We start from the raw sequence: 25,542 nt of genomic DNA on the forward strand, positions 1-25,542 counted from the left end.
CACTGGCCTGGCACAAAGGACATTGTGATGAAACCATCTGTTTAACCTTGTTTTAAAATGTGTTCTGTTATGAAATAGTTAATGGAATGCTAGGAGGTGTGGATGATGTAAGACTGCCAGGTGGGAGAGTGTGTGTATGAGAGAGTTCTGAGACAGTTTTGAATAGAAAAGCAGTTTGTTTTGTCACTTAGGGGAGATAGGATTAGATCTTGAAGAGCAGAGCAGCCCCTAGGCACCGGGAAGTGGGGCAGTTGCCCTGGGCCCTATGCCTTGGGGGCCCCCACGCTTGGCGATCTGCTCACCAGCCAGTTCCTCCCTGCCTGCCTGCTTGCCTTCGCCACGCCAGGCAGGGTGCAGTGCTCGCTCGCTCTCTTTCTCTCCACCTGGGACAGGGACTCGCTTGCCTGCCTGTCATGTTAAAGCCGCCACTGCCACCGCCGCTCCAGCTGTGGTCAGTGAGCTGAAGCCACCCCATGGACAGCAAGCTGGGCCGGCAGTTCCGGGACTGCTGCCTGCGCACCTATGGCGACTCGGCCAAGACCAAGACGGTGACCTGGAGCAAATGTGGGGGGCCCCCAACTATGCTTTTGCCCAGGCCCCACACATGCTAAGGGAGGGCCATTTTGAAGTGTTAGGATGTGTTTTTAGGAGGCATAGGACTGGGAGGGTGTTAGGAAAGGATTTAATTAGGATTAGAGGGGAAGAGTAGGTAGGGTGGATAGGGACTATAACAACACTATTTCAAATATTTAATATCTTGTAATTAATAAAGTTGGTTTTGTTTGTTCAAAATCCTGCATGTCAGCTTGGTCATGTACACTACCACAACAGGGTCCAATTCCATACCATACCAATACCAGTACTGCTATCAGTGTACACCAGTGGTTACCTTTTGAGGAGAAAGGTGGTGGGCTGAAGTTTGTGGTTCAGAGGGTATATCTGACACAGGTTGAGGCAGACTTCCTGTGGGGGATTTCCTGATCCAAGTGTGGGGCATTAGGAGGTAGAGACCCGGAGAGGCACGGGGTGGACATCACAAGCGCATTATTCAATGCTTGTGAGATCTGACAAAACTAGGCCAATGAGGATAATCCTCCAATTTTATGACCCACATTACTTACTGTTACCCCAGCATTTTAAACCTGAAACACCTGTGAAATATTAACCCATTCACACCCATTAGCTGGAGATTTCTAACAGGATGGAATGGGAAAGGTGTGACCTTAAATCATACACTCATTCATGTAGGCTCTAGTTTGAGCTAAAGGCTGCTGCGAACAAGACTAACATTTGCAAATATGAAACAGGGTTTCTCCACAGACAAGCATATCCACATCATATATTTAAAGTACATTTAAAGAATCCTGGGAACTGTAGCTTGTTAAGAGTCCTGGAAATTGTAGCTCTGTGAGAGGTAAATTACAGTTCCCAGGATTATTTGGGGGAAGTAATGTACATATGGTATGGATGGTATCTCCCCTGCTAGGTAAGTCCTTCCTAAATTTTTTAGTAAAGTCTAATCCACAAAAAATCACCAAAATCATTAGGAAGAAAACAACACTGAACTGCGCAGACACAGCAGCTATGCTGTAAGGGTTTTGCCTTCTCCGAATTGCTCACCAGTCACACAATATAATGCACATTGCCAAACTGGATTTACTGCACACATGCAGATAAGCAATTGTGCATTGCAACATATTGCAAGACAGGTGTACGAGTTTTGGGGGATTCCTAAAATCTGGCAGTAAAATACATTCTCAAAGGAGTCTCAAGGGAAAAACAGATGTCATCCTAAATGCGGAAAAAGGAGTTTGGATAGATACCCTCTGCTCTGAAACAAGTACCTCAGAACGTAGTGAATGTGTATAAAACCACTTCTACCACATTTTAGAAACCCCACTATTCAAGTAAGCTGAAACTGTACTCAAGCACTGCAGGAATTCGGTCCAACCTTGAATACATTTTTCCTGTACTGCCAACTGTTTCTTCTTCCAAAACCATATTAACATTCTGATATTTCTCTGAACAATATTCCCCTTCTGTTGGCCCTTTTGAGTTCCCTCTCATCCTTCCTACAGTGGTTAGTACATTACTCATACTTTGTGTGCTGCTGACACACTATTATAGATTACGGCTTTTGAAAGAAAAGTACAGATAGTCTTCAAAACGCACTAGCCATTTAACCAATCTCCACAATCAACCCCCAAATTGATTACTGAATGACTACTATGGCAAAATTGACCTTATTTTAAATTATAGTGGTGATTTCATATACTGTATATTTCTTTCTATGTAAGGCATGCTTCTTACATATTTCACCCATTAGATTCATTCACTAAATTCACAGCTATTGCAGCTTCTGATTACAAAGTACTCTCTCTGCTTTCTACAGGAATGCAACTTACAGTGTAGTGGGAAAAGCATGAGAGACAAAGATGCTCAGTAGAGATACCTTTACAGATGATGCTCAGTAGAGAAGCTGGGAATTCTCTACCCTGATCCATGGAAAATGCAGGTAGGAAAGACATCATGAGAGATGAGGAGAGTCTTCCTCTAAACTTATGGAGCATGAAAAGAAGCTTGGACATGGCAGCTGGAAACTGTCTATTTATGTTCACTAAGACAGCCAATCAAGTTTTCCCTGGAGCAGGTGTGGGGCTTAGATGTAGGTGCACCCATGTAAAGCACAGAAGGACATATTATCCTAGGCTGCATACACAACATACATTTACAGTACATAATTTCCCCCAAAGAATCCTGTAAACTGTTGTTTATTAAGGGTGCTAGGAATTGTTGTTTTGTGAGGGATAAACTACAGTTCCCAGGATTCTCTGAGGAAGCAATGTGCTTTAAATGTGCCTGGAGGTCAACTCCTAATTCCTGAAAGACATAAAGCAGGGAGAGGAACCTGTGGCCCTCTGTATGGTGTTGGACTACAACTCCCATCATGCATGACTATTAGATATGCTGGCTGGGGCTGACGGGAGTTGGAATTCAAAATCTGGGAAACCACAGGTTCTACAACCCTGACATAAAGTTTCATAGTATGAAGTACTGCCTAGTATTTGGAGAAGAAGGGCCATAGCTCAGTGGTAGAGCATCTGCTTTGCATACAGGTCCCATGTTCAATCCACAGCATCTCCAGGTAGGGCTGGGAATATACCCAGTCTGGAATCTCGGAGAGCCGCTGCCAGTCAGTGCAGACAGTACTTAGCTGGATGGACCAATGGTGCGCCTCAGTAAAAGACATGTTCCTAAGTAATAATAATTCCCTATAACCCTTAAGTGAACCTTAATTTGTTTAAAATATGTATTCACATGGACATTTGACATATTGAATTCACACTACAGAAGGCTGGAAAATGTAGAGTCAGTTACATTAGATTTGGTTCTTCACTAGTGATGTTATTGAAATTCTCATTACATGATGTTTCATAAGCTAACTTGTCCAACTTGTAATGTTTTGCTGTATTACAAACTGTATGTCATATCCCTGAAAAGTTCTTTTCTAACTCAGAATGTTAAACGATTTTGTGCATGCTCAGTGAACATACAGCAGACCAGGTACCCAAAGCCAGCTGCTTTGTCAGTGAATGTATAGACATTTTCTTAAAAAAGTTAGCCACTTAAACCTCATGAAAGACTTGCAGGTTACTGTGAGCTATATGGCCAAATCAATCATTCAGTGCACATCTTCTCTATCTGGATCAGTCAATTATCTGGATTGTTTCATGAAAAGATTTTGTGCTTGCTGTTGTGCCCCACCCTGATCCAAAAGTCTCTTTTGCTCTCAAATGTGTTTGCTTACAGAAGGGTCACTCTGCCATGGCTGTTGTTGTGGGGTTGGTTCAGGACAGGTTAAACTGAACTGCAGTTCTTAGGGATTGCTACAATAATAAGGGATAGGGTTGCAACCTATTCTGGATGGGGTTGCACTCCCCTTGAATGGGCAGGCCTGACATTTGGGAGTCCTCCTGGTTCCTGCCCTGCTGCTTGAATATCAGGTGGCTGTGGTAGCCAGGAGTGCTTTTGTCCAACTCAAACTGGTCTACCAGCTGCATCTGTTCCTGGAAGCAGTTGACTTGGCCACACTGACACATGCATTGGTGACATCGAGGACTGATTACTGTAACACACTCTATGTGGGGCTGCCTTTGAAAACAGTTCAGAAATTACAGTTGGTTCAAAATGCAGCAGCCAGAATGTTAACTGGAGCACAGCGCAGGGAGCATATCACTCCTGTGCTTTATTGACTCCACTGGCTCCCAATTTGTTTCCAGGCCCAATTCAAAGTGCTGGTTCTGACCTTTAAAGCCTTTAATGGCCTTGGACCAATGTACCTGAGGGACCGCTTACGCCCATATATACCTGCCCGAGATTTAAGATCATCTGCCTCTAGTCTCCTCTGCATTCCTGGAATGAAAGATGTTAGACTAACAGTCACATGGGAGAGAGCCTTTTCAGCTGTGGCCCCCAAGCTTTGTAATATCCTACCCCAAAAGCCCGCTCTGCTCCCTCCCTGATGGTTTTCCGGAAACTTCTGAAAACGATCTTGTTCCAGAGAGCCCTTGGGAGGAACTGAGGGTAGAGTCTGACACTGATTTTATGCCTTCTATGTTAATTTTTACCTCCGTAGTCCCTTCAGTACCACTCCCTGTATATATGTGTGTGTGTATTGTATTTTATGTATTTTAATGGCATTTTATGTATTTTAATTTATTTTATTGTTTTTATGATCTTTATTGTGTACAATTTTTATTATGTGCCTGTTCGGTTGTTGTAAACAGTCCAAAGAGCTTCGGCTATGGGGCGGTATACCAATGTAATAAATAATAATAATTGTAAGCTGCCCTGAGTGCCCTATTATAGGGTAGAAGGGCGGGATAGAAATATTTTAAATAATAAAAAATAAATAATGCACATGCATGTGAAAAATTGGGCCCACATATACCTATTAACGTAAAAAACAACAACACAGGCAGAGAGACATGGTTGCTAATTACACACTTAGTGTCACATCTCATTTGGCCCTCAGTTATCCAAATGCATCGGAAAATGGAAATGGACTGCCTTCAAGTCGATTCTGACTTATGGCGGCCCTATCAATAGGGTTTTCATGGTAAGCAGTATTCAGAGGTGGTTTACCATTGCCTTCCTCTGAGGCTAAGAGGCAGTGACTGGCTCCAGGTCACCCAGTGAGCTTCATGGCTGTGTGGGGATTTGAACCCAAATCTCCCAGGTTGTAGTCCAACGCTCTAACCACTACACCACACTGGCTTACCATTCTATTAATACAGAATCTCGCAGTTCATGTTAACAAAAATGTCTGCATTTGAATGGAAAGCAGAGGCTAAGCCTTTCAAGTGTCCTGCTGCCAAAATGAAAACAGGAGGGGAGAGAGATAATAGGGAATATGGTAGTGGAAGAGGGAACATACAGATGTCCTTCTACCACTCAATCTTAGGAAAGTGAGAGAAAAGAACACCAAGACTGTAATGCACCTGTATTGAGAGTGAGTTACCCTGGCTTGTATGTCAAACTCTTGGTCTCTCTTCCTATCCACGTTCTATGAGAGACAGAGAGAAAAAAACCCACCTCCCGACATCCTTTTTATTGTACATTCATGATGATTTGTGCTCATGATGCTATCAGGACAGTCTCACATAATCCTATTTTCAATTCTGTTTGCTCCTGGAAAAGTTTTGGGGTGGGCACACTGCTTAATTTCCAGTCAGTGCATGTCCCACAACTTCCTGCTGAAATCCCATAACTTTTTATACCACAAAGGTTCTAATCTATTTTTGTTCCACTTCTGTTGAGATAGCACCTCCAGACAGCAATCATGTGATTGCATTGGGGAAGCATCACAGAACAAACTAAAGCAGAATAAATCCACCATAAATGCACTATTATTTCCAGCCCTACCTGCAAATACCAGCGCCTTTCTGCATACAAAGATGTGCTGTACCACTGAATTATAGCTCTTTCCCCCAAAACCTCTAAGAAACAGACCTCTCTTCCCCCACCAGTTCAGCAGATAGATCCCCACATTAGCAAAACACTGTCAGTATATTTTTCTATTTTGATCAATACTTCTACAAAGTTTAAATAGGCATGATACATGTGTTCATCAAGTGATGGAGAAAGGAGAGAGACAGCATCTCAAAATACAAGATATTTGGAAGAAATACTACTTTCCCATCATTTTAGAGAGCAAGATACAAAAACTGGTTACATTATGTTTCTGTGAGGTGTATACCCAGTATTGTTGTATCATCCTTATTAACTTATTTTATCTTTTCCCTGTTCAGTGATAAATTATACAGTAATATCTTTTCACCAGACAACCACAATCACTGGTGAGGTTGAAGGGAGAGGGAGAATGAATTTGTGGGATCAGTGTACATAGGGAGAAAGAGAATCAGTAGCTGAGAAGTGTTTTGGGGAGGTTGGCTTATTTTTGAAATCAGATTTGATCAGAGATAAGTCACCCATCTCTATTCAGACAGAGCTCTTGTTCTAGTAAATGTTCTTGCTTAGTATCCTTGTATTTGACTACAAATGGAAGTCTACTAATTTCAATGTTACACCTTTCTAGGGAGATAACATGTAAAAGGAAAGTGGGCGTCATGACTAGAGGTTTTAGATGCTTCCAGATAACGCAGAACACATGTGAGCAATCTACAGATTGAATGTGGCCCTTGGCTGCTCTCTGTGCAGCCTGCTAAGTCCCAGGAAGCCCTACCCATTTCGTCCAGCTCATCAGTCATCAGCTGGGTGGCAGAGAAAAGATCACTCTTTCTGTACATCTAAGAAGCACAGGGGCACTAATTTAAACCACATTGTGGATCATTGGGTTAAAGCCTCCACTTGTCAACATTCCCAACGGTCAAAAGATTGCTGTCTTCATTATGTTAATGATGACTGCATCACAACTGCTGGGTAGCTGAGGCTCTAACCTCCCTCCAGATACAGTTCAAATCACTGTTCCCATTTTGTGGAAGCAATGATCTTGGCTATATAGGATTGCTGGTGGGCCTTAGCCTCCACTCCCCAAGGATACCAGTGCTATATTTAGTTGAAAACCAATATGTTTCATTTCAGCAACAATTTACTATGAACTTTTGTTCAGAAATTATGTGAGTTACTAATTGGGAAACTTGATTTAAGGGAATTATTTAAATATTTCCTTGTTTTCTTCTGAAACCCACTTACCTGGGAGTAAGCCCTATTGTACTCAATACGACTTACTTCTGATGAGATCTGTATAGGCCATACATACATTGCACAATAAATTTTCTTGTTTTAAATCAGTGCAACCTGACGGCTAGCAAGAATATGTAAGATGTTTTCTCTCAGTTTAAAAGTACCATTGGAAATAATTTAGGATAGAGCAAGATCCTTGCCTCCATTACCCAAAACTGCAGAGCAGAAGTTCCTGTTCCACATGGATTGCTGGTGAAAATGTTTAGGTGTCTGATGAAGGCTGCATACATTGTCCATTAGTATAACTCAAAATCACTCAAAACAAATGAGTTAAGATTTCTAAATGCAGTATCAACCCAAACACTTATTACGGAGTACTATAACAAAGCACAACAGGACCACTCAATATAAAAGGCCTGTGGATTACAAGCATAGCCTCTGATGATTCCATTGCTCCTACAACATACACCACATGCATTTCAGTATGTTTTGTACAGGCACAAGTATTTTTTGCTGCTTCAGAATACACAGTTGAATTACTCCCTTATTATTAACATTATAGTAATGCTGAACTAACAGTAGTAAGTTGGCTGCATGCTGAGTAACTGAAACCTGAAGAGACCCACAGTATCAAAGTATTAACAATAGCTGAGAGCATAAAAACTCTGTACTCCTAGACCTGTGAACAGTTTATGCAGAGATCTTTGCATTCATGGAAATTACTACTAAAATAAATCCATTTGCAGAGCTAAGTGTAATCTTTCTTATTTATTAGATTTATATCCCGCCCTTCCTCCCAGTAGGAGCCCAGGATAAGATATTTCTTATCTTATATCCAGCTTTCTGAAAGAGATTTTCCTACTGATTAAATAAAACAATTTCCAGTAGTAGCTAGGTTAGCCCACTGCATCAAAAACAATGAGTATTTGGGTATCTTTAAGCCTAATATATTTATTTATTATTTATTAGATTTATATCCTGCCTTTCTCCCAGTAGGAGCCCAGAGCCCACTTCATCAGATGTGAAGAGGGCTCTGACCCACAAATACTTACGCCACAATAAACTTGTTAGAGTGGTATCCAACATTAGTCATACCCAGAGTGGGCAAGTCACTGATCTCAATGAATCCTCTCTGAGTATGACTAACACTAGATATCACTCTTACAGAGCAGTCAGAACTACAGAAAGCTGGTATAAATTATGCTGGCATAAGTTACTTCTATTTCATATTCCATTCAGGAGGAATTTGACCTACACCACCCTTCTTGCCAGCTATGTTCCACTGGTCACAAAACCGGGCTGAAAGGGGTTTGGAAGAGGTGTAAATTTCTCCTTGCCCTGTTCCGTCTCTGCCACATATCTTTTTTGGGACTTACACCAGCATAAGTTACATCAACTTAAGTTCCACAAGCTGAACTGGGTTCTGCCAGTTCAGTCAGGAAAGCCCACGATCAACTGAATCCATATTCTCTCATCCTTGTGGATCCTGGGTTTGAGTTACGCTGCTAGCCTTTATGACACCATAAGAGAGTTTGCTGGTGTGTTTTTTTTTTTCTTCTAAAAATAAATCATTATTAAATGTGCTCAACTTACTTAAGTTTTTATATTTATATTTCACAAATAAAATACTGAGTCTCTCTCTCTCTTTGTATATATGTGTGTGTGTGTGCATGTGTGTGTATAATATTCAATGAACTTTTTCTTGAACATTCAGAGCATAGTTTATTTGTCAGATTTTAATCTAATTCACATGCCTCCGTTCAGATGACAACACTTTAAAGTCCATATAAAACCACTGACATAAATGCCTATATAAAAATTTATAGATCACATTTATGAACAAAGCCCTCTCATACAGTATCCTAAAGTTAGAATCACTCATACTATAGTGATTCTTAAATCTGAGGTGGACACCCTTTGAGGTGGGTAACAAGTTCTAGGGAAGGATAGTACCTTTAGTAGGTAATACCCGTCTCCCTCTCCAAGATTTTAATGACCCCTGACAATGACCCTCATTGATCCATAGTGGATTTGTGAGGTGCCTCATCATCCCAATGTCATTTGATAAGGACGCTTCTGACATTCTGAACATAAGGAAGGTTCTGTTATACTGGTGTGTATGTTTCTAGGAGCAGGGTAAGATAATATCTTGTTCTATACCTTCCTTAATGACAGTACTGGGATTCCTTGCAAGGATGTCTGTATGCTCAACTTTACAACAGAGTGAGGGATTTTAGACTAAAAGAACAATCCAAACTATAGGAAGCCAGCCTAATTTATGCTGGAGTAAATTAGGCCAGTGTAATTTTCTCCTGTTCCAAACTTCATTCAGGAGCAGGGCTACTGCTGGCTGAGTTGGCCCAACCCTGGCAGAGAGAAAACAAGCCTTTAAAACAGAGTTTGACTTACGCCACCTTTTTTGCAAGTGTAACTTCTATTGTTTTGCTAAATCACGTGACCAAGCTGAACAGAGTTTGGAATGGGGTAAGTCTTCCCTGCCCCTGCCCCAGAACCCTATTTCTGGACTTATTCTCACATTGGCACAGCATACTTTGGCTGAACCCACTGAACAGCCTAAGCCAGGATTGAAAATGTACAGCCAAGCCATGATGAGGGACTTCAGCAGGTGTAGCCCTGCCTGAGCCCAGGCTCAGCCAGAGATCAGCCTATTCCAAACTCCTCTCATCCTGGCAGATCTTGGGTTTTGATTGCTCCCTAAGCTTTGAAGTTTGGAAGGACTGGAAATGTTTGAGTAACTTTGCCATAATGGGTTATATGCTCAGAGTTTATATACAAACTTTTGAGCATGCAGAAATTAATTCTACAAATTAAGAATTTAAGGGTTACTGTTTGTCTAACAAATCTTCAAAGGGGTTCAGGATTTCAAGAACTTTGTTGCAATGAGACACCGCAAAAAAACTTTTTCTGTAATCCATTTTGAGAAAATTTGTATTTCCTCCTAACATTGCTTTGATTTTATAGGGAAACAATATGATTTCCCCCCTTTATATTTCTGTGTCTTGTGGTTTATTTACACATATCATACAGCAACAGATTTTCTTATCTTCTATGAATTCCTCTATAAAATGTTATAATTCTACATATGGGCTTCCTCTGGGAGGAAGGGTAGGATATAAATGTAATAAATAATAAGTTTTAAATGCCATAAAATAGGTGCACCTTTATATTTACAAGTAATATTTTCCAAAACTAAATATTACCATATGATTTATTTATGGACAGTTTGGGCAAACACTGAACAGGATTAATATTTTCAATAGGTTATGCAACAGTGGACTATTAGAAACAGGAAAATAGAAAGATACTATATTATACATGCATGATTAAGAAGCAGTTTTATTGTTTTTTTTCAAGGTCCTTCTATTACAAAAAGTCTAATTCCTGCAATAAAAACAAATGCTATGCTTTCTCCTTCCTAAAGGCACACAACAGAATCTGACACCTTGAACCGTCAGTCCAATAAATGAAAGATTAAACTTGAGAGATGTCTTGCATATACTATGGGTCATTCAGAAAAAGCAAACCAGGTTCCTTGCTGATTGAAAAGTAACTTTTCCCCATGTATTGCCAGTGCTTGATACCAGAAATGTCCCAACATGGCAAGTGAAAAAATACAATGAAATCAAATCTTGCTACCTTCTCCTCCAAATGCATATTGCACTGGAGGCCACACTCAAAAGTCCACAACTTTCACTAGAAGTGTTTTGGGCAAAACAGAGTGATTCAATAGGTGGGAAACCTCAGAAACAGCAATTCCATACATAGAAACTGCCCACATAGCTCTTGGATTTCACCCACTGTGTTTAATGTCAGGGTGTTAGTATTCTGAAAGTGCTACCATTCTATCACCCAAAATGCATTCATATAAAGCATCTACCTACACATGCATCTTCTCCCCAAAACATCCACTGATATTAGAATAACATCTTGTTTGTGTTGCATTCTGAAGTCCAGTGTGTCATCTACTCCCAACTGCTTGCCCTATGACAGGATTCCCTTCACAAAAAAGTCCATCATGCTAGATGTAACTATTGCTCAAGGGAATGCTGGGCTAATGAGTACAGTGTACCTTTCCTGTAAATGGTATCTATTTCCATTATACGATTACACAATATTTCTCACAATAATGCTACCTAAGCAGGTATACAATGAAAGAAAGAAATACAATAAGACACTTCACACATTAAATTTAAATTTACATAATGAAAGCATTCCTTAACACATACAACAGCACATACTGTTTTCTGTTAAAATAAGCCAAACATAACTTTTAATATCAACTGCTCTACCTCAGTATTATAACTACCTGATATCTTATACAATGTATAAATATGCAGGGGTTGCCAACCACGTACCCTCCAGATGTTATGGATTACAACTCCCATCAGTTCCACTCCAGCCAAAATGGGCAATGGACAAGGGATGATGGCGGCTGGAATCCAAAATACCTCGAGGATACTTTGTTGGCTAGCCCTGCTCTGGAGGGCTATTAAGGGAATGGTTCTCCTTTCTTACTCTGAGAATGGTGGCTGCTAACATCCTAAAATGCCACTTCACTTCATTAGAAATTTGATTCAAAGTCCAATTTGCTTATTCTATTGAGTATTCACATTTTGCACGAAAATGTTCTATATTGAAACAGTTGCCAAAATGCTCCCTAGGTTGAATAAAAAAGCTTTTTGTACCAACCATGACATCCCATATTGTATTGGTAGATGTATTTGCATTCATTATCTACAATAGTTACTTCTTAGGAGGCACCTAGGCAGTTCTGCCAACTACCAACTAACCTTTTCTTTCAGTATCAGATGTAAGTACTGTTTTCCTACCTGGTTCAGGGCAGAGATTGAAAGAAAACAAAACTAAAATTTCTTATTTTCCTAATATGAATGTATGGATTGTAAGATCTGACATACAATTATTTTTAATTTATTGCAAGAATGATTAAGTTTCTATTTTCACCCTGAAACCTACTGAAACAAGTAAATGAATAAATTGTAATCCCAAGTATTCTTAATGTGGAAGTCCCGTCAAGTCCCGATACTGTTCTGCATAAACATGTTTAGGATCAGGTTAAGAAAATAGCATTTTCCCCATACCACCACGAGGTGTTCATATAATTTGGTTTAACTAATGCTGCAGAAATAGGCATAAAACCTGTATTATGTAAAAGCAGTGTCATTCACATTCCAATTCCTTGCCGTAGAAAGGTTAACCACTAAGTGTGACATGAAAAATATTAAGTACTAAAGATAGATATCTATCAACCACATCCTCCTGCAGTACATTTGAAAGGAATTAAAAAATATGGGTTTTAAACAGAGCTATTTTATTTAGTAAAGATGTTTTTATATTTAGTGAAAGCAGGTAGCCCTGTAAGATACAGAGTGAAGTATAACAATATTCCATAAACACTTTGCTTCAGAATTAGTTTCTTGACCCTCATACAAAACAACACACAAACTTAAAGCCTCCATTCTTACTTATAACAGGATTAGACTGCTGTAGCAGAGTGATGTCACATAATCTGATCCATTCTATCATTATCAGACATTGACCACCTGACTATTCAGTGACATATTTTTATTTCACATGCAACAAACAAGCAAGTTACACATTCTTTGTGCTATAATTTCAAGGGAAGCATGTGGAAACCAAACACTGACAGCATCTCCATAAACTCTTATGAATACCCATTTTCTTTTTAAAAAGTAAGATTTCCTTATAATAGCTCCCCCCAAGTTACTACTGTCCAACTGTCTGTCCAAGACCCTCAATATCTACCTACATCCTACATTTAACACATAAACAAAAAAACAAAAAAGGATAAAGGATAAAGGTAATACATCCCAACACACAAAAGATCAAATTAATTTAAGCACATAAAACAGCTCTCAGTGTATTCATTGGTTACTATATATGTATTTGTGAAGTCCCACTCCACCCTCCAGCATCTGATTTGAAATTGATTACGTGCTAATATTTTTCTTGAAAACTAATAGCCTGACCCTATGCATGCTTACTTGGAAGTCCCATAGCGTTCAATGGAGTTTACTCCTAGTAAGCATACATAGGATTATGACCTTATTTACGAATAAGGTCAAGCCACAGCATTTACAATTTTGATTAGATACAACGAGAGCCAATTTTAATATTTTGCAAAACCTTAAAATGCATGCTAACAATTGTGCATTCACCATGACTACACAAACCTGCAGTGGTCTCTGTATTAGTATTTAACAACCAGTCTGCAGTGTTGAGCAGAGTCATGTCACCTAAAGGAAAATTGCGAAGAAAATAAAATGCTAGTACCTTTTCTATGGATGTCCCAAAAGCATATGTACAACAATGTCCAGAAAATTTCTATTTCCTTTTAAAACTATTAATTAATGGACAGTACCTCAGGCTTTTTTCCTGTAGTCTACAATCTCCTTCTGGAAATGAGACTAAAATCTGACCTTATGGATACAACATCCAGCCTCAGCTTTGTACTTGTTTTATTTTTCCTCATTTGCTGTGCCCCCTCTTGCTTTGTGGAACATGTTGCCTGATAAAGAGTTCAGGGGAAATTACTATTTTGTGATGTGTTGGTTGGTGCTATTAGTGTTTTTTTTAACCAGCACACCACCTTTGCTTTTTACTTGGAACTGTCACATTAAAATAAATAGGATTTGATTTCCATGTAAGTGTGGTTAGGGATATGGAAAGACTTCTGGATTTCTTCTGGATTTTGTTAAGATGAATCAATATGCTTAGGTTCCAGTTGTATAATCAGAAGTTAATAGTGTGTTCAGACAGATAGGTAGATAAACAGCACAGTCTATGCATGTTTGGATGCAAGTCCCAGTGTATTCAAGGGGTTTTATTACCAGGTAAGTATGCCAGGATTGCAGCCTCAATCCAAAAAGCAGTGCTCAGTCATTAATATTGGACAAAGTGGGACTTACTTCCAAGTAAATATATCTAGGACTGCACTGTAAATGTTGATTTAAAGTGCGTATTTTAGTTTGGAGAAAGGAAATTAAAGGGCATATCTGATTCAATGATGGCTAAAAGTATAAATGTAAAGTAATGTGATATCCCAGTTGCTATCCCAAATAGTCTTCAATCAGAACTGAGACCAACAATGTTTTGGGTAAAGGGCATTGGAATGGTGGGTGAATGAATATCGTATCTGATGGATATTTCTCTTAGAAGAGTGGTATACATATCCAAGTCTAACACAAACTTTAAAGGGTAATTTTCACACCTCTTTGTTTTTAACAATGTTGCCTAACAAAAAACAAATGATGAAATGGCCTTTTTAAAAATGAAAACTGTGTTAGTTTGTTCCACACATATTCTGTTACTTAGATTCTGAATAGCAGATGTCTTTCACAAGTAATTATATGAACATTTCAACATTCATCATCTGGACTCTCTTGTCAATTATCAATTCTGCTATGCTAAGATCAACTTACTAATTCAGTGTACACTGTAGGACTTTTAGCATGCCTTTTTATATTTGCATCTCGAACAGCATTCTGTGTATGTGTACCCTGCACTGTTAAACTGCATCTATGAAGACTTTCATTGAATTACCTTTTTGAGAGGTAAAACTACATTTGGAAATGACAGTGCAGTGGTTTGCCTAACTTCATTTACCTACATCACAATCTTTCATTACATCATTTAATGATGCAAAATGGAAGTACAGGATATAAACATAAGACTACAGTCCTGAAACCACTATCATTGCTATAGTCAAACTTCAGTATGTCTCTACAGCATCATGTCCATGAATAACAATTGAAGTCTGCAATACTAATTCGGTCTTTTACACCAAAATACATTAAATGGAGAAACCTAGACAGTAGCAGAATTTTATCTATCTAGACACTATTTCATATCTAACAAAAACAAAGGCCTGGTTCTCTGAGGTGGTAAACCTGTGTATAAGGGCTCTAGCACTTCAGATTCCAGATAGGAGCTCCTCCATACAAAAAAATTAACAAAACCCACCAGACGAAAAACTACATGACAGGAAGGTGGGGACTACTCTAGTCTTTCCCTGACATGCTACTTTTCTTGACATGCTGCTTTGCCTGTGTGCAGGAGATTGTTGTTGTATGAAGGAGTATTCCATCATGAGAGTGGTACACACCATCTCAGTGAGGACTGAGGCCTAAGATAAAATAATCATTTATTAAATATAATGCATGCACCAAGTCAAACAGGAACTCACCTTCTGTGCCATTGGGTGTCATGGAATTATTATTTATGTGAGAATTATCAAGTTTTGGACCATTGGGAGATTCACTGCTACCACTTAGTCGGCTATGTGGGCTGGCTAGATCCTGCATTTCCATAGACCTAAAAAAAGGTGAGTAGCAAATTTGACTAAAGCATTCAAGCAACTCATGCCCTACCATTAGTTTTTCTAATTCATATACATTATTACTTCCTTAGCTTCCTTTACATTTGTGTCATTCCATACGCTTATTTCATAATGCCTCTGTATAATATGAAACCCTTACCAGATTAGAAATAGATTTATACCTGCCCATCTATACATTTTTATAAAGTACTTATCACAGCCAAAAGTAAAAATGTATTTAAAAGTACACCCCAAGTGCAATACAGTAACACTGTTTGCTTGCATATAATTTACCACCCAATTACGATTTAATGGCCCTCCAAACCAAATAAAACACTTGAAGCAATAGTTGAACCTACAGTCAACTGACAAGGAATGAGATATTCCTGATGTATGTGTTTACTCTGGCAAACTACTTAATTGTTCCTCTGTTTCCGTTGAAACAAATGCAGCATTAAAACATTATTATGTCTGCTCTCTTGTTTGCTTTGTGGATTACATAAAGTGTGCCCAATTGAAAAGGGATAAGGCCAATATACAGTGAATCCATACAGGCATTAGTATGCTTTAGCACTTTGCAGTATTTGAACTGTCATTTAAACAAAATGAAACAAGAACAGAATGAGTTCAGAATCAGCAAATTGTCAATATTTTATGGTATATATTGCCTTTCTTGTATCTTTTAACTGTGCTTAAAAGAAATACTAAGATTCCTGATCATCATAATAGCTTTTAAAACATTCAGTTTATTAGCTTTCTATTGAATAGAATATCTGCATAAGGCAGTGAAGGAGCAATGCTCAAATCACGTACTCTAGAATAAGGGGCCTTCAGCACGAATAAATAGTTTTGGAACACTTGATTCATTGTTATGAAATGAGGAACCAGTTTGCATTAAGCCCAAAGTTTCCAAACTGCTAATGAATTTTGTTTTCTTGATATTTTTGGATGAAATAATATCAGGAAAGGTTTACACAGAGTTCCTGATTTCACCAAAGCAGCTGAACTACAGTTGCAAACCTGTGGACTCAGTGGAATTTACTACCAAGAAACGTGGACAGAATTCCACTGCACATGGACAGAATTGTCTAACATGAATATGTTTTTTACTTTCCATAGCAATATTGCTTTCATGCTACAAATTTTCTCACTAATGATGCTCAATTTGAAAATTGGTACTTGGAGTCATTGTAAATACAAGACTCCTGGTGTTACTTTCATGACCAAATCCAGGCAGTTTTTAAAATACACAGAAATGAATGAACACATGAATTATAAAATATTTTAGTGTTTGTTAAACAGAACCATCCATGAATTAATCCCTCCACAGTTTATATTTAAATTGCTTCTCAAAACAGTGCAGAACATTCTCCAGATTAAAATTAATAACAAGCAAATATCATTCATATGTATTTCAGATGAAGTAAAATAACTTTCTAAGTAGTTTTTTTTTCTAACTACAAAAAGGGCAGCTTGATCTTATCCTTACCTGCAAATGGATGAAACAGCAACATCTGAACTGGTCTGGTATTTTTGCACCTGCAAACCAGGAACACAAATAGAAGCCTCTGTTATTCTACATTTATGTCAGGTCCTAATCTAACTAAACAAAGAAATCTTCCTGGGGATAGTAATGCTGTCTTTTAACCAAAAGAGAAGGAGGGGGTTACTGCTGCAGTGAAAGACATATTGTCTTTAAATTGAAGCCTCAACTGTTGTTTCCTCCAGCAGGTCTATCCCCCTCCTGCCCATGTCATGGGGAAGGCAGCCAAATGACGGGATAGTGATTCATCACTCGCCTATGACAGCTGCACACTGGATTTCCCCTCCCCCAGTCAACATGCAAAGCAGTCTTGCTAAGGTACTTTAGAAAGAGGTGCAAGGTAGCTATTAACAGAGCAAGCATATAGAAGGGAAGAAGCTCCCCAGCATCCTCTGAAGATCATTCAGGTTTTGTTATTACTGGCTGAAATACATCTCCCTCCAACTCCTTTAACTCTTGACAGTCTGTTATCCTTATCATGTTAGTTTTCATCCCCCCGCCACTCTGTCATTTATGTTCACAAGTCCAACTTCCAGCCAACTATGAAAGATTGCAAACCAATGCTAACATGCTATGCTATACTCCTGTAAATTGACCTAAATTTCCTGAATGTCTAAATAGGCCAAAGATTCTCCTTATTCTTATCTACCCCTCCCTCCTACAATGTAACTTAAGTGAAAAAGAACAGTACACAGAATGACTGAATACGGAAAAACAGTTTCAAAATATGTACAGTATGCAAAAAAATCCACATATTACCAAAAATGAACATTGTGATCATTCATTACTCTTGCACATTCTCAGAGAATGGGGCTTTTCAGGAGGGATCCAGTAATTTTAAAATCTAAACCTTCACATGCTTGTATAGTATTGTTGATTGTTATTACAAAATGTGTTCTGTTAGGTTGTATTTAATGAATAGCCTTTGATACCAGAGTTTCCCCCAAAGCCACTAACAACTCCAGCAGGTGATAAAGCCCAGGTGAAGACTAGCTGCTGGCTTGAAAGCCCAAACAAAACTTCCCCAGCTAGGGCATACATTGTCTAAATGTCTGAATTCAGAATTCCACCCAACCTGAACTGACATCTCTTAGATGATCACAGAACAAAGACAAGCAAGATGAGGCATTTTAAGTGCCATAAAAGTCATCCAGGAAAATCTCACTTGTGTGTCTCTAGTTTTTGTTATTTTTAATCACAGACAGAATTACTACTTCAGCAAGAGTACACCACTCCTATAAGCAGCCAGACAACATATAATGTTACACACAATAGCAAAAAACATGTACTAACATAGGTAGGAAAACTGCAACTTTCCCCACTCTAGCTGTATTAAAATACTGCATAGTGTGCTTTTTAATAGACCATAACAAGCCAAATCAAACTGGAGTATCAAATGTGTATTTGCAACAGTGAAGCCGTTTTTTTTTGAGAAAAGAAAAAAGACCCAAGTGTAAGATGGAAACTTTTTACTCTTAACCCCAGACACTGCAGTAGACTGCCTTTAGGATATGTTCTCTCCTACTACTTCTGTACACCTTGAATAAATTATAGGAGGGAATGAAGCATACTTAACAGCTATCTCTTGTTAACAATATGCAGGGCCATTTAAAAACAATAACCTTAATTAAACTACTCAAAGTATGTATTAATGTTTTGTATATTATTTTACAGAGATTATAACATCTAAAATATAATTTGTTCATTACAGAATATTGAGCAATAAAAATTGTTCTGATAATGGATAAGGAAATTTCCTACTATCTTCACCTTTTAATAACTAGCACAAGTAAATATTTACATATATAATAGACATATATGCTGCAGATATTAGCATATCTTTTTAAGATTCTATAAGCTGTGAGAGTTCATATCCAAGACCTTCATTTTCATTAGTCGTACTTCAGTTACAGTCCTTTGCCTATTAAGGATTATTTAAACCATGTGTTGTGTGTTATGGTATTTAAAAATGATTCTTTAATCAAAATAACTTTAAAACTACTAATCCTTACTTAGATTGGTCAAGTGAATCCACATAGTGGTACAGGAAAAATAAATCTACTCTCAAGAATGCAAATGCAGACAACAATTAGACACAGATGTTGGTGAAATTAGTTACAATTTACAAAATGCTACACTTTACATGCATTCAGTTTTTTATGCAGGATACAAAATTACAATATAATGAGTAACTGCACTTAGGATGCCCAGTTTATAGAGAACAACATATGCATGGTTAGTGCTTCAGCATGACTACTACTTTAATTTGTTTGCATCTATTATAGTCTAATACAATGATACCAACAAACCGTATGGTCTTCAAAAAACACACACACTTCTATTGCTCATTAATTATTCCACAAGTAGAAAGATTACAGCAAGAGTTAAAATCTACTCAAGAAAGCATACTTTGAAAATGGGAAAGAACTGCATAGTGAAATCAAACCAACAATATTTTAAATGAAAGTTATTGCTCTTTATCTTACAAATAATCACTATATGATCACTACTTCGGAAGTGACTGTAAAATGCTAAGCTGTAGAATATATCACAGATATTGCCTCTCAGCATTTTTATAATGAAAAAGAAAGGAGCTACTAGGTCTTAAACATCAAAATGACATTTAAGTATCTTAAAGCGGTAACATCTAATTCTGATTAGTTAATGAGATCTTTAATTTTGCTTTTTTCTAATTATATTTATAATTCTTCACAGATGTAGGTTTTGTTGATGTTCAATTTGTCGCTCTCATTTTGTTAAACCTCACATAGTACTCCACCAATCCACTGAATAGCCACATTAAATCTGTTAATACCATGCTCTTCAACCCCAGAAATTATTTCCAGAAGGCAAACTTGCTTTGAGAGATCATCAAACAAGACTTAAGGTACGCATTTTATCACATTTTCCCTACCACAGAGCTCAAGATGCAGGAGAAAATTCATGACTTTTGCACTGTTTGTTATACTTTGGTAAATTACAAATCAAAAGCATCTGACAGAAAATCATGTTTGAAGCCAAAAAGTTAATAATGTTCTGTGAAAAGTAAACTGTAAATGGGAAGGCATTCTAAATCTCAGCAGCACAGAACAAATAAAATGTAGGTACTTGTCTAAATTATTGGTTTTCCAGATTTTCTTTTACTTGCTAGAAGCAATTTATATAAAATGACTGTAATTTAGAACATTTCTTCCAGCTGAAAAAAAAAGAAGTCAAAGTAAAAATGTTGTGCTTATTCAAACAAATATAGCTTACAGAAATCTTAAAGACAATGGGAACTTTCTAATCATATTTTTATATCTGAAACTATGTCATTTTTAATAAATTAAAATCTTCAACATAAATTTGCAAATTTTGAAATACGAAATTGAAGAAAAAACCATTCATAACTTCAATATTTTACAAAACCCTGTCAATCTTCAATATTTGCTACTTCTAAATGAAAAAGTATTTAAAATTCATTTAAAATGTGTATTTTAAAATTGTAACCATATGTTACTAAAACTCAATTTAATTAGTACACTATCCCTCCAAAGGCATATTATAATTATTTCCCTAATACTTCTAAAATATTTTGACATATCACTGAAATTTAAAAACAGAAGACACATGTCATTCTCACAATGCATCTGAAACAACAAAAATGTAGTTGTTAAAGCAGGAAACTGCAATCCTAAATTCCCTTACTTTGTACACAACGGTACTTATTTCTGAGTAAACATGCCTAGCATTGTATTGCATATTCCACTTCTTGTAATCCTTTTTATTTACTATAAAACATTTAACAAAACCCCACTAATTTATTCCCTCTCATTTGGATTTGTGTAGACCCCTGCTGTGACCACCAAAACTGAAACAATGGCTTGTTTTCTTAATCTGTCAAAGTACAGGGTTTTCAGCTTCCTAGAGGAACAATGCTGAACCCCAGGCAATGCCAAAATTCCATTAATATGTATTTTATACACACCCGATGTAATGCGTTCATAATTCTCTTGAGGCAAGCAGGAAAAAATCTCCAAGAAATCTTAAAATGCATATTCCAGAAAGTATGCTTGAGGTAAACACACACACACATACAATTCTGATATTCTATAAAATTATCCCTAAACTGGCCATCTGGACTTTCCTTTTGTTAGAAGATAAAACTTGTTTGTATTATTGGCTTTAAAAGTAGTTATGAATTCTGCATTTTCCCATAAAATGTTCCAGTAATATGTATTTGAGGATAATTTAACGTGATTTGATGGCTCTGAGGGTTGTTTTTTTTAATCTTTTGACATTTATAAAACAGTTTCAAGAAAAGTTCTTATGAATTCATGAGTGATGAAATTCATAAACAAGATGGAAAATATGGTGATGCTTTAAAGAGGTTTTGTTTCCTAATTCTAAGTGTTTAGTTTTTAGCAATACCTAACGTCATATAATATTGTCAGGTAGTTGTTTATTTTGCCATTTTGATAAAGCTCTCCTTTAAGGTTCAGCAGAGTTTTGCCAGTATTTAAACGCATTCCGCAGGATTTCCTGCTTCAGAAAGAGCTGTCAGTCTCTGCCATATGTCCTTCCTCCAAATGTATTTTCTTTTCTTTTGAATTCTTGTGTTTTTTACCCAGGTCTTAAAAATATTCATGGACTTTTTTTTTAAACCACTCAACATTGTGTTATTTATTTTCACTGACCCACTATCACTGTAGACACAAGGCACAAAATGCAAGTTGAACAAAATAAATAGGTTAGAGCCTTGTATCATCTTATTTGTGGGAAGGCTAGTAGCCAGCCGTGAACACAGTCAAAATTAACTGCAAAAAGAAAAAGTGACGTATATTAGGTATTAATAGGGATTGCGGGGAGGAAGAAACGTGCAGGAGATCTCATTGTGGAAGATTACTGAAATTCTTGGAAAAGTACAAACTTGTTCTGCAAACAGGCCATTGATGAGGGTGCTTTCGTCTTAAAGCTTCAGTCAGAGAAAAGAAAACAAAACAAAAGTGTTATCTCTCACTGTTTTGCAAGATGGGGCAGCTGTTGTCAAATCCATGCAGTTTTTGAAACAGCCGGGTTTGTACTTACAGTGAACGGCTTTGCTGCATCCACCAGTGTTATGTACTCCCTTCACGTTTCCTCTTAATTAAACCAACCACCGTTGTTCACATACTTTTATTCCTGGGTGAAAGCTCTATAGCCCGTTCTTGTTTTGTTTTTTGTTTTTTAAACTCCTGTCCCACTCGAACAGCAGACCAGAAGCGCAGCTCAGTCTGGAGGGCAAATCCGAGTTTAGAGCAAAAGGTGGGTGGGTGAGAGAGTGACTTCTGTTGCTGCTGCTGCCGCCGCGGGCTGTGCCTGACAAACTAGTGTGTGTGAGGAAAGAGAAAGGAGAGGGAGAGAGGTGGGGTGGCTGTGGGGAACAGAGGGGAGGGAGGGCGCTGTGTCTTCGAGAAGAAATTGAAAACAGCCACCGAGGGCTTTCCCAGGAAGGCTTAAAGTCGGAAGTGGCACCGAGGGGTCCGTCTCCAGCAGCGGCAGCAGCAGCACCCAATTCCAAAGACGCCGGTCCGAAATTCCCGCTCAAATCCCACTTTGGGAAGCCAAGGCGCGCGCGCGCTCCCTCTCCCTCTCTCTTTTCCGTTCAGCGAACGCGGCCAGAGATATTATCGCAGAAGAGGTTGAGCAGACAAAGAAACAGACGAATCTTCATCTCTCCCCCTCTCCATATATGATTGCCCAGTCTTGTAGGTCTGCCCCAACCTAGCCTCAAGGCTTCTCTCCCCCCCCCCCGCTTCTTCTTCTCCTTCTCCCCCTTTTGTTTGTTTGTAATACAAACCAAAGCTATTCTCTTGTCCTTGTTCTTATTGGTTTAAAAATGCTAACAATCGAACTCAGCTCTGGGCTGGCTTGTCTGAGGCAAACCTTTGCTGGCGAGCAATTTTGGTATGCAAATGAAGGATCCCGCGGTATGCGAATAAACAGCTGTGGGGGAAGAATGCAGCCCGAGTGCGCCCTGTCAAGAAGCGGGCGGGTTTTTTGCTGCTGCTGCTCTTGCGGCACCATCACCACCAAACCATTTATAGCTTCGGATAGCAGGCACGGAAAAGCCTTATCTGCACCTTCCGAGAGACCAAGCAAGCATTAGGCTCCTGGCCGGGAGAGAGATGGAGGATGTTTTAAACCTCTGTTAACGGGGCGGTTTCTTTTAAGCTAGGTTTCCGGGAGAAGCCCGAAGCAGATGAAAAAAAACACGGGATTCAACCCACATAACCTCCATAAGTGCAGCTAAAGCAGAGGACGATAGAGTCCACTTTTAAAATCAGAAAACATTCACGTCAGAACTTGAATGGATGTGTAACTGATTTGTTCTCTGCTATGTAATAAAAGAGGCAAAAATGTCAATATAAAAAAGTAGGTTCAGAAATATTTAACCTACACTAAACCCTGCCCTGTGCCAACATCAAGCAATCTGACACAATAACCACAAACCTTTCAACAGTTCATAATGTACAGATACAAATGATGGTGGGCAAAATGAATCACTTCAACCTGGATTTCATGTTTAGACCAATAGGACGTCTTGTCTATATAAAACTCAGACTAGGAAACAACTACACATAATTGAGTAGGGATATTTTGGTATCGGACTTTAAAAAAATGTATTAATATACTTATTCTTCTAAAAATCAAACGCATTACATGAGAAGCATCACAGCACATACAACAGCAGAATTATTCTGAGCTGTTTTAAACAATCTCACCATAGGCACATTTCTAAATTAGTACAGCCTCCATTACAATATAAATCATTTGCTCAAAAGGAGAAAAACACTGTAAGTTGTACATATCTTCCATGGGCAAGTTCAAATGCCCTAAATAAAACTGACTTTGGACTCAAGTGTATAATTTGGTCTCAAATTCTGTTACCATATATTGAGTATAGCCTTACCTTCAGTTAACAGACTTTGTGACTGAAAGCCATTCTCATAAATGGAAAGTATCTTCTGGCTGCAAGGTCCAACTGACACATGTTCTGCAGAAAATATATCAATAAAACTTTCCACCAAGGAAAAAAGTTGGGCCGTGACAGCCTTAAGCAGATACACCTAGGGTCTTTCTTTGCTTGGCACAGGCAAAAAACCCCCATGGGATAGACACCTACCATATATGGAAAGTTCAGGTCAAAATCCACATATTTCTGTTGGATCTGTCCATGTAGCCTGTATAAACAGAGATGCTTGCCTTCTTTGTATTGCTTAAAAGTCATACTCAAATGTTCTTTATAACAGTTAATTAAATTGCAGTAGACATAAAATTATTTGCAATACCTTTGTTTTATTAGGCAAGATTTTACTAAAGTGAAATCATTATACTTAAAATATGACACAGTAGCCATTGTTTAGGGCTTTCTTTTCATTATAAGCAATCTATTAAACATATATGTTATTAATGTTATCAATATAGATAATATATTTAAAAATACTTGTTTATTCAATACACTGTTACAATGAAAATAGAAGGATAGGCTACATATTCTATGTAACCTATTAAAACCTTGCTGTCTTCCCCTGAAACACCCAAGTGCTGAAAATAGTTTGCAAATATGCAAGAAGGAAAAAAGTGAGACAATATACTAAGCATTATGGATTTCTGCTATACAAATATACTAACTCCACCCCCCCCCCAAAAAAAACACAGTTTTATTAGCTACATTAAGACTGCAGTCCTATACACACTTAGCTGGGAGTAAGTTCCATTGAACTCAGTGGGGTTTACTTCTAAGTAAACATGTATAAAATTGCTCTATGTTTTATAATGGATACTAAAGTAATTGCTTTCCATTCTTAAATGTTGTGTCCAAATCATTTGGAAGTTACTTCATTAATCAGTCTGACTGTAATCTATGTTAAAATCATTTATACACAAATATAGATTTACAGTGGTTGAAAGACAAGTAGCTAATTTTGCAGATATATGCACGTCTGAAAAGACTGATCTACCTTGGATTTGCAAGAGATTTCTCAATATTTTAATAATCCTTTAGTAAAGCATTCATGCATACTTAATACAGTAAATACGTATTTATAAAGGATTATAACTTTGTAGCTCTGTGTTAAACTCCTGATTTGACTACTATTTAACAATGCATATAATTGTTTGACAAAATTCCAGTTGCATCTGAAAAACTATTTCAGCATAAGCATTAATATTTTAATATGATGGCTTCCAACCTATACACTTACAACATGTTATTGCTATTGGTGGCCAAATTTTCAGCTGCATAAAATAAGCTCTGTTTGATTTCCCTATGAGTCCTAATTATACCACCTGAGGCTTCCCTCCTCATGACTTTATATGAGTTGATCCAGCCTTTTACAGGGGGAGGGTGTTAACTAATATCTTGCCACACCTTGGTCCTGTTTTTATTTTCACC

General features: G+C 37.9%; 1 protein-coding gene across 13 annotated transcripts in view; it reads right to left on the reverse strand.

Moving 5' to 3' along the window:
• EYA1 (EYA transcriptional coactivator and phosphatase 1) overlaps nt 1-24,076 on the reverse strand; it is a 145,181-nt gene extending 121,105 nt beyond the window's left edge. For 4 of the 13 annotated variants that reach the window (XM_061601190.1, XM_061601172.1, XM_061601180.1 and 1 more), the window contains exons 1-4: nt 22,194-22,841; nt 17,073-17,122; nt 15,452-15,579; nt 13,440-13,502 (exon numbers count right to left, since the gene is read on the reverse strand). In XM_061601190.1, the coding sequence (XP_061457174.1) occupies nt 13,440-13,502; nt 15,452-15,575 (187 nt within the window). In that variant the 5' untranslated portion in view covers nt 15,576-15,579; nt 17,073-17,122; nt 22,194-22,841. Of the gene's footprint in view, nt 1-13,439; nt 13,503-15,451; nt 15,580-17,072; nt 17,170-19,612; nt 19,648-22,193; nt 22,842-24,057 lie in introns of those variants that run through there. The other 9 variants (XM_061601221.1, XM_061601203.1, XM_061601212.1 and 6 more) reach the window with 4 other exon arrangements.
• Nucleotides 24,077-25,542: the final 1,466 nt, after the last annotated feature.

This window comes from Rhineura floridana, chromosome 1, assembly GCF_030035675.1.
Source record: "Rhineura floridana isolate rRhiFlo1 chromosome 1, rRhiFlo1.hap2, whole genome shotgun sequence".
Taxonomy (NCBI): Eukaryota; Metazoa; Chordata; class Lepidosauria; order Squamata; family Rhineuridae; genus Rhineura; species Rhineura floridana.